The following is an 18149-nucleotide window of genomic DNA, read 5'->3' as shown; positions in this document are numbered from 1 at the left end:
GCAGCAAAAACACAACATGGGATTGTTGGCAGCATTTAAAATAGGGGTTTAGCTGTCAGTACAGTATCTTCATAATTCATAGCCACTCTGAGTACTGTGAATGGTACCACTGGCTATTACTTCTATTTAAGCTATGGTACAAAAGCTATTATTTTTTGGCCCCTATTGATTGACTGATAACTGGCTGTGCTAGTTACAATTCAGATGCAATCCGTCTTATCATGTCTTATTTTCTTCTTTTCCAGGGATTGTAAGAGTTGAAGATGAGGCCTACAGAAGCCTGCTGCTACTTAAAAATCAGCTTGATTATACTTTTTTATATGGGTTGCTATGCCCAGAAACATCCCAACATGGACATTGCTGTCATTTTAGTCGGCACTACAGAAGAGGTAGCCATCAAAGATGTACACGAGAAAGATGACTTCCATCACCTTCCTGTGACACCAAGGGTGGCTCTAGTCACCATGAATGAGTCTGATCCTAAGAGTATAATTACACGTATCTGTGACCTCATGTCCGACAAGAAGGTTCAAGGGGTCGTGTTTGGTGATGACACTGATCAGGAGGCTATAGCTCAGATATTGGACTTTATTTCTGTACAGACACTTACTCCCATCCTGGGTATTCATGGTGGATCTTCGATGATCATGGCTGATAAGGTAAATATTCTTATTCGTTTACCTATCTTCAAATATAATTTCTTGATGGTTGTCCCTTTGACTGAATGATTCCTTGTAGTTTATTTCACTGTCTTAGAGCTGGATATGGTTGTCACATAGCAACCCATTTCATTGTATATCTTTCATGACCTGTAAATAAAAGAGCTCTAGAGTATTGTAGTTAATATCTGCTTAGAGCAGTTGTAAAATGTAGGACTCCATTGTGCCTGTGAGTGTTGCGCCCTGGACCTTTACCTCAAGGATAAAGTAAAGAAACCTATTTGAAAGTATGAGTTTTAGGAAGGATTTGCACCAGTGTGTTTGTGTGTAATGTAATGCAGTATGTTATTAATAACTTATTTACGGCTGTCCAAGATGCAGTCTTAAGCTGCTTTTGGATGTCAGTAGATGCTGGTAGGGGCAGACACTAACAGCAGGATAGTTACAAGTCACCTTAGCAAGAATGGTGACCCAACACTACAGCCCTGAGTTTTGTTTAAAATTAAATATTATTTTTAAATATGTATATATGTATTGACTTTGCACAATAACAAGGATTTTTTCTTTGAGTGCTGAGTTATTGCTGTGGATGTGCTTGCTGATCTACCACTTGGCACCCAGGAAGTTGGTGGATTTTTTTTCCCTTTATTACAAATATATATATATAATATATATATATATATATATATATATATATGTTTATATATATATATATCATCATCATCATCATCATTTATTTATATAGCGCTGTCAAGATACGCAGTGCTTATATATATATATATATATATATATATATATATATATATATATATATATATATATAAACAAAAGGAGTCCTATGAGTGCGGACTCCTTTTGTTTATTCGTATTCATGACTTTATGTTCCTGCACCTAGGCTTTAATCAGGTATTCTGAGTGCACCAATTATTTTTGTTTTGTATATATATATATATATATATATATATATATATATATATATTGTACTCGTACTGTAATTTATAAAGTTATTAAAAGTCCCCAAGGAGTTACGTGACCACATAAAAGCATGAATTTACACATTTACACCTACATGAAAAGACATACAAGATAATGCCCCTTATTACTCTGTAAACTTTTGATGAAGCATCTGAAGGTGCAAAGCTCACCAATGACAAGCATAAGTGAGCCCTGTAGACAACACATACAATAAGTATGAGGTAAATGCAGGGCTCCCCAGTGCCTTCCATCCCCTGGCTTCTGCATTTGGAATAACATTAAAACTAGAGGTGTGATAGGGGCAGCTAAGGACAAAGTGCAGAAGTGTTTATGATATACGATGACAGTGCAATGCTGCGTTCTCATGTCTTGTGGAAACATGAGAAAACTGATAGAGTGAAAGTTGATTAACTAAATTAAATGTGTCACTGGTTTTGTGCTATAAATAACCTCAGTTATCATAACACAAACCTTAAACTATTTGTAAAGACTTAAGAGTATACGGTTTACTGGAATTGCCTCAGCAGGGGTGCAAATTCTTCACCATCTTCCTTTTCCATCTCTGTATGACCACATAACCATATATCTTTTAATAAAAATAGATTGCATTCTGACACCAATACTATTGTGCTTGGGGATCTACAGTACATAGATTGCTGTGTGACCCTAGCACCATATAAAAGCGTGACCTTTTCATAGTAGAATGGAAGACCGCTGTAATAAAAGCACATATATTAGATTACAGCCTGAATAAATAACAGAATGATGTTTTATTATCTTATGATTTTAAATGAAAATGGCATTGATTTATGTGGGAGTGCAATAACCAATCTATAATGGCATTAGATTAATAACTACAGTATATACAAATACCTATACTCCAATTCACTAACATTAAGGGGCAAATTCATCAAGGGTCGAATTTCGAGGGGTTAAATCCCTCGAAATTCGACTGGGGAATAGAATCGAATAGAATCGAATAGGCAATTCGGGCGAATTTACGCGCTGGCGAATATTCGACAGGCGAATAGGCGCTCGATTGAATGTTCGCTCGAAGGATTTTCATTCGATCGAATGCCTTTTTATTCGATTAAAAACTTGGAAAACAAGCCTATGGGACTTTCCCATAGGCTTTTAAAGCAATTTGGTAGGTTTTAGGTGGCGAAGTAGGCAGTCGAAGTATTTTTAAAAGAGACAGTACTTCGACTATCGAATGGGCGAATAGTCGCAGCGTTTTTGTGCTTGATCCAGTACTTCAACTATCGAATGGCGAATAGTCGCAGCGTTTTTGCGCTCGATCTATTCGAATCATTCTACTCAGGCAAATTTACGCCAATTCGATAGTCGAGGAGCACAAAAATTCGAAGTTTTTTTAATTCGAATCCTTCACTCGAAGTTAGTGAATCGGACCCTTATTTATTGATTCATAAGCTGTAGTGCCGGCTCCCCAAGAGGGGCCCAAACCAGGGGTTGGGTGAGCTTTTTGTTCTCTTAGATACCTCTGGAAGTCCTGGAAGTTTAAATAGGTTGAGCTAATCATATTTTTGCTTACCCAGTTCTGTTTGAATAACTGTTACCACCGCCTTTTCATTTATCTGTATCTTCCTTGAAGTAAGAAAGGCCATAACTCCAGCAATCTCTGCATCAATGTATTCTAATACATAGGAAATCCCTGGAATTTAAGTGGAGCCCCCATTTGAATGACAGGAAAGGAATTGAAGTATGGAAGTCCTTGATGAAGTTTCTAAAATCACTGTATAATTTATAACACAGTAAATATATGAACATGTTACATAGTAGACCAAGGTCGAAAAACATACTTTTTCAATAATAAAAGCTTTACATCTATTATACACAAGTCTATACTTATATAGATGGCCCCTTAAAGTTTTTAAAAAGGCAAGAAAATTTGTTATGCAGTTATTTTAATTTCTTAATTCATGGTAGATCTAGAGCACTTCTCATTTAAAAATGGAACTGGCATGGGGTATTTGTTTATGGCAGAGTGAGTGACTAGTGATGGGCAATTTATTCGTCAGGCGTGAATTTGCGGCGAATTTGCGCAATTCGCCACCAGTGAATAAATTCGCGAAACGCCCGCGAAAATTCGGCCGAAAAAATTTGTCAAAAAAACGGCGAATTCGCGAATTTTCCGGCGAAGCACGTCACTATGGGTGACATCTTCCTTAGCCTTCCCATGAATCCTCCACTCCAGGTCAGGCTTGGCACGTGTACTTTTTGGAAAAGTGTGAGTCTGCACATGCACTAAGACTGACCTGGATTAGGGGATTGAATTAATTAAAACTACTAGGGGTGCTAGTACTGATTGTAAAATGTAAAATCTGTAGTAAGCACAAACTGCTATGTGTTTTAGGATGACAACCTTCTGATAGGCCTAGAAGGCTCAATGCTGTCCATTCAGGACTTTATCTTCCATCTTACATTGCATACTATATCAGTTTATCTGATCAGTGTTAATGGCACTATACCTTGTGAAAGGATATTTTTAGTTTATTTTGCTCCGAGGCACAAGTCTTTTAGCTAAGGGATGTGCGTTTCTGCCTCTTAGTGTTCTTGCACTTGCGTCCGTGGTCTCTGAAAATTACCCCTGAAATGTAGGCTTTTCTATCAGCATAGTCTGTAAAGCTTTGTGTTTAGTTGTATGTGTCAGAAGTCTTTATGGAGAAGAAGGCAAAATGCTAATTTATTTCAGTCAAGGAGTTGGAAGCCCCATCCTGAAGTATATCCTGACAAGTTGTGTTAAATAGTTTTCTTATTGAACATAAAAATGTATTTAAATAGAAAAGCAGATAGAAAACAGTGGTTTGTTGGGTGGTTTCCTTGGGGGAGAAATGAGAAAGTCTAGTTGCATAATGTGATTATTCCAGACAGCATAATTCATAAGGTCTCAATATACAGGAAATATCACAAAGAGCACAACATTACACTGATGTTGAATGATTTAGACTTAGCCATGGTTGTAGTTGAGTAGGCAAATTACCTTCAGGGTACCCACAACTTTCTAATTTTTTTCTACAGTTTGCTTCAGTCTACTAACACATCAACCATTTGCATCAGAAGGCCACTTAACTAAAGCTGCTACCACAGCCCATGGGTGCCTATAAATACAATCCTGCCAGTAAATGTTATCTGCTAAATTGTTGCTGTGGGTTGCTAGAAGTGGCCCAGCCTTACATGAATTAGATGTTAATATGGACAGTTGTTCTTTAGCTGTCTTTGGTACTTTGATGACACGAGGGTCTTTTGCTTACACATTTGTGTATCTGTTGTGGCCTAACCTAGCCATATGGAGCATACACAAGACACCTCTGGTCACAGGAGTAGGGATGAAGCTCTTCTTTTTGCACCTACAATATATGTTTATAGGGTGCTGTATCACAGAAAATATACAGTAGATGGAGGACATGGAATTATAAGGGTTTACTTCCAAGCTTTATATCCCTTAAAGCTCCCTTTATTCTCTTGTCTGCAGCACTATTGTGACTAGGATATTGATCTCTACCATCCTGTTGGATACAAATATCATATAACTTAATATACCAGTATGGTGAATGTCTTTTTAATAAATCTGTCTTTTGAACGTTGGAGTAGATCCTACTGACCTCAGCTTTTTGCTGTTTAGGTATTTGATATCAGACTGAAATGACTGTCCTTGGAGAAGTCAAGCCTGCATTTTATGATTTTGTTTATGGCACCAAAAGTGCACTCTGTAGAGTGCTCTAAAAACGTTCTGGAATTACAGTAATTCTCTGATTTTGCAAAAACATATACAACTGATGAGTGCAACCAACGATTACAGCAAACTTGCAAATACTGTACCAGATTTTCAGATACTTTGACAATCAATAAATACTAAAAAAATTATGAGGTTCACAGCTCTGAAAAATCTCTTAGAATAACTGCACTTCTAATAACTTCAAGTTGCTTGGCTGCACCTAGCTGCAAACTGCTTGCATTTAAATTAGGGCCAAGCAGTGGAGCCCTTTTACCTGAATTTTCAAGACCATTTTTACTTCATCTGGAACTGTAATGTACCGGTAGTTCTGTTTCAATGGTATAACTCGAGCACAACTATTACACTTATACATGATGAAAATGTTTGGTGATGTTTGAGACAGAAAATAAGATTAATTTCGATGGTCATCTGTGCAGATGTGAAACCCAACTGGAGATGTAATGTTCATGCACCAGACTGAGTGCATGGTATTGATAATAATGAATACTAAATTTAGCTCAACTGTAGGTTCAGCCTACTATTTACTACAGGATTGCCACTTACAGCATTCAATTCATAAAAAATGTTCATAATGTTGGAATTTTTATACAATTGTGAGTTAAAGCAACACATAAAAGAGAGAGAGTAGAATGCAGATGACAGATAGGGGGTGGAGAGTGAAGTGGAGAAAAGGAAGGGGAAATGTGCAAACACTTTTATGCAGGAACCTTATTCTTATTTATATTCTCATGTCTCTATGACCCCCTAGACAGCCCAAGGCAGTATATATGAGTTTGTACAATAGTTTGCCTTTGGGCAAGCTGTGTCCATATAGCCAGGGATAAGAACAATATGGGGATTTCCATCTTTGTTTTCATGGAGATACTATTTTGTATTTTAGAGGGACTTTATGGTTAGCATGACCAAATTGGCATGCATCTGCTGCAAGCACATGTAGAAGATTCAATTGTGTTGTACACATCTCTGTGCATTCTCAGAACATGTTAACCAAAACATACATTGGATTTACATCTGTGGTGCTGCAATGTTGTACAATTGAGATTCATTTTGGGTGGAAGTTTGTGCATCCTTGGCCAATAACCTCGGGCAAGTAAAATGACACTGTAGTGTGCTTGTTGTTGCAATGCAGTAATGTGATGTTATGCTCTGCATTGTTGTGCAACAGTATGTCTTGCAGTGGTGTCTTGCATACCACTAAAATAAATGATGTCAAGCATTTGGCCAGGATGGCCATATAATAGCCAGGATACCTTGTTTGGGATATAGAGCCTGATGGCAAATGCAAGAATTTGACTTTCTCACAAGTATTGGTTTTGCTTCACTTGGTCTGTTGTGTGCTCAAGCTCATTTCTAGGCCTTGCAAGCTAGGGTCTTCCATGCATACAAAATGCAGTGTTTATACACAGAGGAAGAGAAGGTCATGTCGACTGACAAGGAATGGTATTCATTTATTGTGCATGCTGCTCTGCAGCTGTCAGAGATTTTTATTTTAAGAGCCGGACTGTGCCAGCTTTTGTCACCAGCTGTTTCTGCAAAGTCAGATTCAACATTGCTTGTAGATATAAATGTATCTTATACTGGAGCGAACCCGTAGTCTGTGCAAAGTAGGTCTCCATATGGAGAGAACTGGAAACGCCTTATAAGACAGATGTGTAATATCATCTAAGTTAATCGTCGCTTCTACTGAAAACAAAACACATTTCACAAATAGAATTATTGTTAGTCCATGGGACAGTAGTGTTAGGATTCTAGGAATGATGTATTCAAAATACAAGGTATTCACTACTATAAAAATTTGTTTGGCAAAATCCAACGCATATGTCGGTCAAAACGATTCCACAAAATTAGACTAGCCTGAGTGTAACCAGACCAGTCTGTATGTAATAAGGTGAGTAATGCACAGCATATAATTTGAAGGCATGGGGTGGTTGAATTTCTAACCCAGACCCACTTCATTTAGCTTTCTTATATAAATATTCAGTAAAGGTTCAAGCTGCATAGCCGCTTGTGAAATGGCTCAAGCTGTGTTGCCTCCTCTTTACTAAAGATTGATTCCCTAAATTTCCGTCTTTTTCTGCACCCTGCCACCTAATCATCATGAGGAAGCCAAGTCTTGTGCCAGGTCTTGCAGGTGAAGCTCAGTGAAGCAGCACAATAGTAGCTCTTAGAATTTAGTTGCACCTTTAGCACTACCCTGCAAAAAAGTATAATATACATGTTACTTTGTACAAGAACAACAAACAAACAGCATATATTCACATCAGCCTTTCTGGCAGTTAGGAGGAACACTGGTGCCACTGTTCCTCCTGACTGCTTTATCGTAAACAATATTTGTAGGAGCTGAAGCTCAAAATGAATTACTTTGCCCCTTTTTTGTTTCATCTTAATAGCATGATATTTTTTTCCAAAATTAATTAATGGTCTAATGGTTCTTACAATAGCCCGGAGTTGTACATTTTCATTGAATTTGTGTTTCAGAGCTATGTTGGCAAAATCGAATTAATATATCAAGGTAATGAGAAGATCGACATATCCAATAAAATGCAGGTCATTGATAATCAACCCTGCTTTGAATGAATTAATTTAACTACAAATTTACTAGGAACAAATGCAGTGTTTGGATAATTGAACCTATCTCTATAACCCAGAACCCTCTCTGTTTAGGTCACTAATAATATCATGCCCTATTAATAAAATGTGTTAAGTTCCATTTATTTCCCTTATGGATTTAAAGCTTATTGTGTGCATTGTACCCTGCATATTTAATTTTTTACATACATGCTATAACTGTTCTCTCTCTTGCCTTTTCCAAGTATAGTAATATAACTGTGCAGTTAGAGGTCAGATGGTTTTGTTATTCTTGCAGTCAATATACCAAAGGTTACAAACCAGCTTCTGCTTATATATAATATATATATATATATATATATATATATATATATATATATATATATATATATATATATATATATATATATATATATATATTAGTGTGAACTTTAATGGTACCTTTGTATATACATTGGGCATTATGACATTGTAGTTATCCTAATGCTGCACATTGTCTATCCATAATGTACTATAACCCTAATTTGGTTACTGTTTCTTTAAATAGCAACTTACCCTTGGCAATCCAGGGGCCCTGAGTCCCTTTTGCGTATGAAAAGTACCGGGAAATGGGAATTACAGCGCAGTGCCTCCACCTAGGGAACACTGAGGAACAAATCTCAGGGGGATTCCACTAGGGATAATAAAACACACACAGTTTGCAAATGAAACAAATATACTTTATATAAACTGCAGTAAAACTTAGGCAAACTAATACACCATGCACTCCTACACTGGGGACATGTGGGACACTACCTAAATCACTATTAGGTACTTAACTGTTGCTCCAACACAGTCCTTTGGAGTACCTCTCCCTTTGGAATTTAGCAGCAGCTCCCATATAGCAGGTAAATACACAAGACTTGTCTTCACTTTGGGGCCCCACGCTTGTATTCGTGCCAGTATCCTCCCTTGGGTGGATCACTCGACGGGTGCTCTCAGAGGCAATCGCACTGGAGCAGGATCAATCTCACCAGTGGCACCTTTCTCCCTTCTGAGTCTCTAGCAGCTTGGCATGGAACAGGCTGGGCTCAATCTGTACCTCTGCAGATTTAACAGCTTCGCTGTACTTGACAGTATTAGAGCTACTATTGCTGGCTCTGTTCAGGTCTCTGGGAGACCCCATAAATTTGGCTCCAAAGTCAGGCACACCCTCTCTCCCAAGGATGCACTGGGGTGCCCAGCCAATAGGATCGCTCTCCAGCCTGTAACTAGGCAGGATGATGTCACAGGCAGGAAAACAGGAGAACGATTCCTCTTACAGTACCATAAAAACCAGCCTTCAGTGTATAATCAGAGTGGGAGAATTAATTCAGGCTAATGATAAGCAGAGGCACAAGTAACGGAGCACTAATGCTCATGGACAGTGCTGCTGCACACTGAACCTTTAAAAATCTTGTTCAAGGGCCATTATCCACCCTGCCTGTATACAGTGTTGCCAAGTGCAGACAGGTCTGAGAAGTGCATCTGTTTTTACAGGAAGTGCATTCTAGAGCAGGGATCCCCAAATGTTTTACTAAAGTGAGCAAAGAAGAAATGGATTCCACAAGTTCAATCACAGTGCTTACGTCCAAAAAAGCAAATTCTGCAAAGATGAGGGTTGTGATGAACTTCAATCAAACGCAGTATTATGCTGCAAAATTGGTTGTTATTTATTTCGAACTACATGTTTCGAGACTAGCTCTTTATCAAGTGTCACTTGATAAAGAGCTAGTCTCGAAACATGTAGTTCGAAATAAAGCACAACCAATTTTGCAGCATAATACTGCGTTTGATTAAAGTTCATCACAACCCTCATCTTTGTTTTACTAAAGTGTTGGAGAGCATCATAAGCATGAAAAAAATTCCTGGGGTGCGAAATAATTGCTGTGATTGGCTATTTGGTAGCCCCTATGGGCACTGGCAGCCTACAGGAGGCTCTGTTTGGCAATAAACTTAGTTTTTATGCAAACAAAACTTGTCTCCAAGCCTGGAATTCAAAATTAAGATCCTGCTTTGAGACCACTGAGACCAACTTCAAAGGGGTCGATGAGCAACATGAGCCACTGGTTGGGGATCACTTTTCTAGAAGATTGCAAAGTGCAGAAATATTGTGCTTTTTACAAATCTCCATTTGTAAACAAGCCCATGTGCCTGAAAATACAGTAAGCAATGGTCTTATACATTACTTTCTGTAAAAATTGTTTTAAAAAAAGAATGTGTATAGAATTGTGGAATACTTCAATTGTCTTTTTCTTTCAAGTTGTGCCCAAATTTTGAGGCTATTGCACACAGAGCAGAACAATGAGTAGGCAGAAGAGGCATGTGTCCTTGACACAATTGGAGGAGAAGAGATCTACAGAGAAGGGAGAGACTTGTCAACTGAGAGAGGCAGGGCACAACTGTCGAGGGACTGATAATAGTGGCGTGTTGTTGGTAGAGGTTGAGGACGGTGGGTGAGCAAACGAGCAGAGGCAGGAATGAAAGAAATGAGTATGACCAAGAATGGGGGCTGGGCCAAGTAGTTGCCTTGGGTGCAAATACTATTGGCCTGAGTGCAAACATCAAATTGTGGTGCAAGCTGAGAATACATGTAGTATGCATTTCTTAAAAGTAATTTAATTTGCACACAGCCATTTAGAAACTAGAGGAACATTATATCACCAGCTATATCATCAAAATAATAAAAGGGGTTAACTGTTCCTTAACAGGATAGGTAATATCGTTTTAAAGTAGCATGTAGTTTACTTACCGGTAAGTCCAAAAAGTTATAGAGAGTTGTTAATTTTTCAGTGAAAATGTCTTTTGTGCCAATCACAACATTTACAAATAAAGCACAACATTTACATATAATGTTCAGATATTGCCACTAGTCATGTAAGTTATCTGAAATTTGTGTCTGAAAGACTCATGTGTACAGCACAGATGACTGGAGAAGAATATTATAAGTTTAATTAGGGAGAAAGTGTTAGATGAGAAAGATTAGCTTCTATGAATATATGAATTTATTATTTTTGGTCCTATGAACCGCTCTTTGAAAAATAAAGTAATATGGTTGTATTTAAGCTTGTGGGCAAATGAAACAATATAATTAGTAGGATAGGGGTTATCCTACTAATTTTAAAGGGATACTGTCATGGGAAAAAAGTTTTTTTTCAAAATGAATCAGTTAATAGTGCTGCTCCAGCAGAATTCTGTACTGAAATCCATTTCTCAAAAGAGCAAACAGATATTTTATATTTAATTTTGAAATCTGACATGGGGCTAGACATTTTGTCAATTTCCCAGCTGCCCCAAGTCATGTGACTTGTGCTCTGATAAACTTCAATCACTCTTTACTGCTGTACTGCAAGTTGGAGTGATATCACCCCCTCCCTTTTCCCCCTAGCAGCCAAACCAAAGAACAATGAGAAGGTAACCAGATAACAGCTCCCTAACACAAGATAACAGCTGCCTGGTAGATCTAAGAACAACACTCAATAGTAAAAACCCATGTCCCACTGAGACACATTCAGTTACATTGAGAAGGAAAAACAGCAGCCTGCCAGAAAGCATTTCTCTCCTAAAGTGCAGGCACAAGTCACATGACCATGGCAGCTGGGAAATTGACAAAATGTCTAGCCCCATGTCAGATTTCAAAATTGAATATAAAAAAATCAGTTTGCTCTTTTGAGAAATGGATTTCAGTGCAGAATTCTGCTGGAGTAGCACTATTAACTGTGTTTTGAAAAAAAACGTTTTTCCGATGACAGGATCCCTTTAAGGGATGAGGTGATAGGACAAGACAAATGTTACTGTCCTATGCATAATCCATAATCAACTAGTGCCCTTTTTACACTTTCTTTAAAGTTCTTCCCTGCCCTAGTTATATTCTCTCTCTCTCTCTCTCTCTCTCTCTCTCTCTCTCTCTCTCTCTCTCTCTCTCTCTCTCTCTCTCTCTCTCTCTCTCTCTCTCTCTCTCTCCTGAAGCTTTGTCTCCCCCATCCCAAAATCAGTAAAGTAGCTCCCCTTGTTTTGGCACATTTCACTGAACTCAGCTAATAATTAGGTTTCAGTTACTCAGCTTTGTTCAAGAGAAAGAGCTTTGATTTCTGGGAAAAAAAATCTTATCTGAAATTAGGAATTTGAAGTTTATCTTTTAATTATGCGAATTTGTGCTAATTGTTCCTGATTTAAATATTTCAGTATTGCAGTTGATTTTGTCTTTCTGGATAATTGTATTACTATTCTATGGTGCATTACATTTCAAGGTTAATACTTATTATATAGTGCATACCTGGAAGTTTCATGATCTATGGCAGTAACATAGTCACATAGTGGGTCTCATTTATTAACAGTGGACACATTTGCACCTGGGCCCGACGCATTTCGTGACTGCTATGTCACTTCATCACTTCTGATGAAGTGACATAGCAGTCACAAAACGCGTTGAGCTACCCGCTATTTGTACTTTTAAATAATACATAATAAAGTTGCTAAGTTTTAAACTATTGGTTCCCATGTGGATGTTCTTCTGTGATGTCTGTGCAGCTATAAAAATTTCCTTGGATCGTATGTTTGCCGTGGCCAGAGCGGAGTTTGCGGACCCACCGGCTGGTGGATAAATTTGTCTCTCTCTCCTCGGCTACAACGTTACCTTTTCCTTAAAAATCCTCCCAACCCTTTCTTAAAGCTATCTAATTTATCAGCCTGTGCGACTAATTCAGGGAGAGAATTCCACATTTTCACAGCCCTAGAGATATTTAAGGGGTCCCAAGGCCCCTTAGCTCTAAGCAGTTATGGACAACTTCCTACTTTAAAGAAGTTGTGCTACTATAACCTTTAACATTCTTCATTTGAGTCAGGTCAAGTCAGGGTTTGAGTCAGGTCGGACAAATGGTTCATTCTAACACTTGCTTAAATACTGCTTTGTACATTTTCCTAGAAGTATGTGTTATGATCGCATATAAAGACCTTCATTTTGAGCTGATGAAAAATACAGCTACAGCCAGCAACACATAACTCCCAAGTGTCCTTGTTTAGTACAGGCAGGGCCGCCATTAGAAATCACGGGGCCCCGTACAACCCCCTGGGCCCCGCCCACACTGACGACCAAGCTCCACCCCATATCCCGCCCACTCCACATCGCAGTTAAAAGACCACACAGACATCAGCGCTAAAAAAGTAACCCCCCCACACACAAGTTGTAAAAAGCTATTGATGGTCAGGGCCCCCTTATTTTTTTTTTTTTTTTTAAAACATTGGTGGCAGGGGCCCCCTTATAAGTTAAAAAAAAACTTGGGGCCCCAACAAAAAAAAATGTAAAAAAAACTAAAAAATAAACAAACATTGGTGGCAGGGGCCCCCTTATAAGTTAAAAACAAATTGGGGCCCCAAAAAAAATTTTGAAAAAAAAAAAAAAAAAATTTTGAAAAAAAACTGGTGGCAGGGGCCCCCTTACAAGTTAAAAACAAATTGGGGCCCCAAAAAAAATTTGAAAAAAAAATAATTTTTTTTTGAAAAAAAACTGGTGACAGGGGCCCCCTTACAAGTTAAAAAAATTTGGGGCCACCAAAAGAAAATTAATTTTTTAAAAAAAAACAAACAAAAAAACAATGGTGGCAAGGGGCCCCTTACGAGTTAAAAAAAAATTGGGGCCCCAAAAAAAAAGTTTTAAAAAAAAGATTGGTGGCAGGGGCCTATAGAATATTAAAATAATACATTGGTGGCCAGGGGATTAAAAAAAAAAAAAACCACAAACTGGTGTTCAGTAGGATTGAACTCATGGCTTCAGGACTTCAACTTCGCCTCCTTTCGTGACTTCGGGTCTTTTCGCCGTTTCAGGACTTCAATTTCGGCTGTTTTCGTGACTTCGGGTCTTTGCGCTACTTCAGGACTTCGGCTTCGGCTGTTTTCGTGACTTCGGGTCTTTTCGGCGCTTCGTGACTTCGGGTTTTTCCGTGACTTCGGGTCTTTTCGGCGCATCGGCTTCGGATTTTCGGCACTTCCGCATTCGGCACGCAAGAGGCAAGACGTACGGCTCGGGCGCTCGTAAGGGGGGCCCGGATCTTCAAAAAATGCAGCGCTGCCGGGCCCCCCTTCATGCCCGGGCCCGGTACGCTTGTCCCCCCTGTCCCCCCCCTGATGGCGGCCCTGAGTACAGCCCAGATCTTCAGACCTAAAAAAGGAAAACTCTTGTACTTTATGTAGGCGGTTGGGTGTTGGTAGATAAGGGCCTTGGTACATTGGGTGGGACAAACTGAAATGTTGTTTTTTATCTGTCCAAACAATCTTCTTTGCAACTCTGGCTGTCCTTTAACCTCCTGTGAGAATAGGCAAGAGCAGGGAAATCCGGTATTATTTAGGTATCATTATACACGTGCAGGATGTTTTATCTAGAAACCTAATACAGGTATATTACTAATTTGGATCTGCGTGCCTTACGTCTACTAGAAAGTCATATAAGCATTAAATAAATCAAATAGTCTGGTTTTGCTTGCAATAAGGTTCTTAGTTTGGTTTAAGCACAAGGTACCTATAGGTAACTTTTAATGTACTTTCATATTTTAAAAAGTATTTTTTTAGTATCAGTGTCACTTTAAGGCAGGGCATTAGCAAAGTGGAAGAAATGAAGGTGCGGTGTAGTGCAACTATACACCCACAGGCTATTGTGCTTTAACCAATAAAGAAATGGGCGCCAGGCGTTTCTTGCAAATTAAATAGAACAAAATAACTTTATTTGTCAGAGACAAATGATCCACAGCTTACTTACATCAGTAAAGAGGTATTTGCAGAATACATAGGCACACAGCTCAGACAGTATATAAGATGTAGATGCAGGTGCATTCCCTGAGGATGTAGTCAAGGCAGTACAGCACCTCCAGGCAGAAATACCTCACAGGTGGTCTGGATCTCACCCAGTGGAGTGGTCAGGGAGGAGAACCTAAAGCCTGACACCCTATCCACTGTGGTCCCTTCACTGTAGACAATCTTACAGCCTGGGAAGCTACTCCCTGCTACACCTCCTTGATGGAGCACAAAGCTGCTCTTTATATCTTCCCTCACTCTCTTACTCTCCTAGAGAGTCTATAACAATAATATTCCTGCCACTCACTAGCCTGGTCCACAGGGTTCCTGTTCCCCCAACTTAGGCACTAGAGTTTCAGGTCCCTCTAGGGCAAACTGGTTTTACTAGGCCTAGGTGTACCCAGGCTCCCTGGATCAGCAACCAGTAACCAAAGAGGAAGATCCACCCCTTCTCACTCACTATACAAAAGTGTCACAGGAAGTGGTCACAGCACCTCTTGCCCAATAATTGTGATATGTAAATTACAACTAGATACACGGGCATCTGCCCAGCAACTAGGGAGATCGGGAAGTGTAGGGATGTAAAGCCACAGGGCCACATTAACCTTATGGGTCCCTCTGTTTTATTATTACAGAGAAAAAGAAATCACGTTAAAAATTTTGGATTAAAATGGAGTCTATGGGAAACAGTCTTTCCATAATTCGGAGATTCTGGATAATGGGTTTCCGGATAATGGATCCCATACCTGTACCTCTTTCTCTGTAACAATAAAACAGTACCTTGTACTTAACCCTAACAAAGTTGCATGAATCCATATTGGTGGCAAAACAATGAGTTTATTTAAAATGGAACAACAGGACCCAAACATTTCAGATAAAAGATCATGTACTTTTATATAGAAACACTTAAATAAATAATTGTAGATTTGTGGTATTTTGCAGACTTTTGAGAGTTTTTAAAATAATCCTTTAGACATCTTTTGTTATAGATATATATACTGTATAATTATGTTATACTTATTTTGGATAGCCCTTTATTTTGAGACAGGGTTTAGGTTTCCTTGTAGGAAATTCACTTTACTAGTAGACAAATAATGAGTAGGCTTCTGTCAGAGTCAGCTGGGTATTGATTTTGTATGTATTAGGGCATGATACATATTTAATTTTACCTTTTTAAAAATAATTATAAGACCTTCTGCTCGACTCCTTAATACCGTTTGGGCTCCAGTCCATAAAAATAGACATTATGAAACTTGAAATGGTTTGGAGATGAGCAACTGAATTATTAAAGGGAAGATTTTAGCTTTGAAGAAATATGAGGTAAAACTTGGATGTTTATAATGGAAAAGAAGTGCCTAGCAAGGATTTAATTGGCTCACAGAATTATATTAAATATCAATACAGTGACATTTATTTAACTTTATTGAACCAGGGAGACATCTGTTTACTAATTTTGGAACAAAGGAGCTAAATTTATTGTTTCTAAAGTGCAAGAGAATAAAAAAATTGCTTCAGCAACATTTTACTTTGCTTTTACCTTTCTCAAAACTGACAGATCAGAGCCAATTGGGCCCTGCACTTCACAAGCACTTCTAGCTGCCCTGTGGTTTGGGAGCAGGGGGTTCAACTTTGAATCTCTAGTCAACCATATTGCAGTGGCACATCAGTTACACTAAGCAGTATAAAAGTGGGCCTCCTAGGACTCACTCCTGTTGGACATGATGCTTCCTGATTGCTGTAGGCAAATAATTGGACATAGGGAGTACTGTGCTGGTAGGAGGGTTTGTTGTGTGGGGCGTCCTGAATTCAAGTCTTCTGGTGGGCTCAGAGAACTTGACATCGACTCTGACCATTGGATGTAAAACATTTTAACACTCTTAAATAGTGCAGTGGTGGCAAATAAAAAGACTTGACTGGATCTCATATATCATGGGGCCCACCAGGACACTGTCTGGATTCCCGGCAGGTCAGTCCAGCTCTACCAAGAAGAGTTAGTGAGCTCTGCAATGTGTATAACCTTTCTGCATTGGCTGCATTCTGGCCAATACCAGATAAAAGGCAATTCTATTTATAGTCTCATCCCTTGCCCTGAATGTCTGTCTAATGTACAGAAAAAGACACACACCATTGGGCAACAGGGTAATTTCTAGGTTGATGTGCTTTCATTGATTTATCTACAAGTAGACGTCACTTGACATACAAGACAAAAAATAATGATGATATTCTGATTCGCAAAGAAATACATTGGACTTTTCAGCAGCAATGCCTCATTACACTCACTAGTCAGATGACTATAAGACTATTGACTCAAAAACAGCTCTAATGCTGACCTGCCAATCACTGTTATACTCCATGAAGGGAATTTCTGATGCCAAAAGGTTTTGAAGTATCTGAGATCTTGATACAAAGAATATCAGTAGAAATTTTAGCTAATCTTGTTTTAAGATTTATGCCAACACGATGAATTTGCTTCCAAGCAAAACAGCTGCCAGCCTGTCTTTATAAGTTTATAAATGATTTAACTGAGAATAATTATATCCAGTTTATTGATGCAGTGCTGATATCATCCCAGAGCACGTTCTTCTTGACACGTGTGTACCTCCAGTGAAAGCCACACTAGAGAGGGTTTTAACTACATCCAAATAAAAGGTACCACTCCAATGCTTGCTGCTGTTTGGTACTCAGTATAGCAAATACATCCTGAAAAGATTTTGGCAAAACTGCTGCATGGCTCCCGCATATAGAGTGGTACTTTTTTTTTTTGTCAGACTAGCTGGTGGCTTGCAGAACACATTTTCTGGTGCTCCCATTTAAGTCATGGCAGTTATGGCAGAAAACTTTTTTCCCCATTTTTCATCAATACCACAAGCAATTACTAACATGACCCTGAAGGTGGTTTCAAATCTGGCAAGAATGGCAAAAAAACCCAATGATTGTGAGTGGTTATTGTAGAGAAGCAGGAATTTACTTCATTCCCTATGATTAATGGTCTCATTACCTCCATACTGTCCTGAAGTATTACTTCTCTACAGAAATTCAGGGAAACAATTCTTTAGGTTTTTAGAACAGTAAAATGTGCTGCAGTGATGACTATTCACTAACCTATATGGTTCTGGTCAGTGGCATAACTGTAGATAAAGCAGACCCCATGGCAGCAGGGGTCCCACTGGCTTCATTTTAATGGAGGACTAAACCCTACACACATTTGTGTTGATAGTCAGTCCCTCTTGTTGTAACCAAAATGGCTGATATGCAAAATCTTATCAAACTAAGCAACGTATTTTTGAGGTCCAAAGAGTAGTAAGTAGTGTTTGTAGCTATATAGGTGTTGGGGTTAAATAAGTCCTCGTGCTACCAATACTCAATCAGACCAATAACTGGTAATG

General features: G+C 38.7%; 1 protein-coding gene across 3 annotated transcripts in view; it reads left to right on the top strand.

The window, feature by feature from the left end:
- nr2b (ionotropic glutamate receptor subunit NR2B) overlaps positions 1 to 18149 on the top strand; it is a 280900-nt gene that overhangs the window by 84871 nt on the left and 177880 nt on the right. For all 3 annotated transcript variants that reach the window (XM_041591111.1, XM_018259262.2, NM_001110721.1), the window contains 1 exon segment: positions 246 to 659. In XM_041591111.1, the coding sequence (XP_041447045.1) occupies positions 264 to 659 (396 nt within the window). In that variant the 5' untranslated portion in view covers positions 246 to 263.

Source organism: Xenopus laevis, chromosome 4S (genome assembly GCF_017654675.1).
Source record: "Xenopus laevis strain J_2021 chromosome 4S, Xenopus_laevis_v10.1, whole genome shotgun sequence".
Taxonomy (NCBI): Eukaryota; Metazoa; Chordata; class Amphibia; order Anura; family Pipidae; genus Xenopus; species Xenopus laevis.
This window is presented reverse-complemented; position numbering and strand designations above follow the sequence as displayed.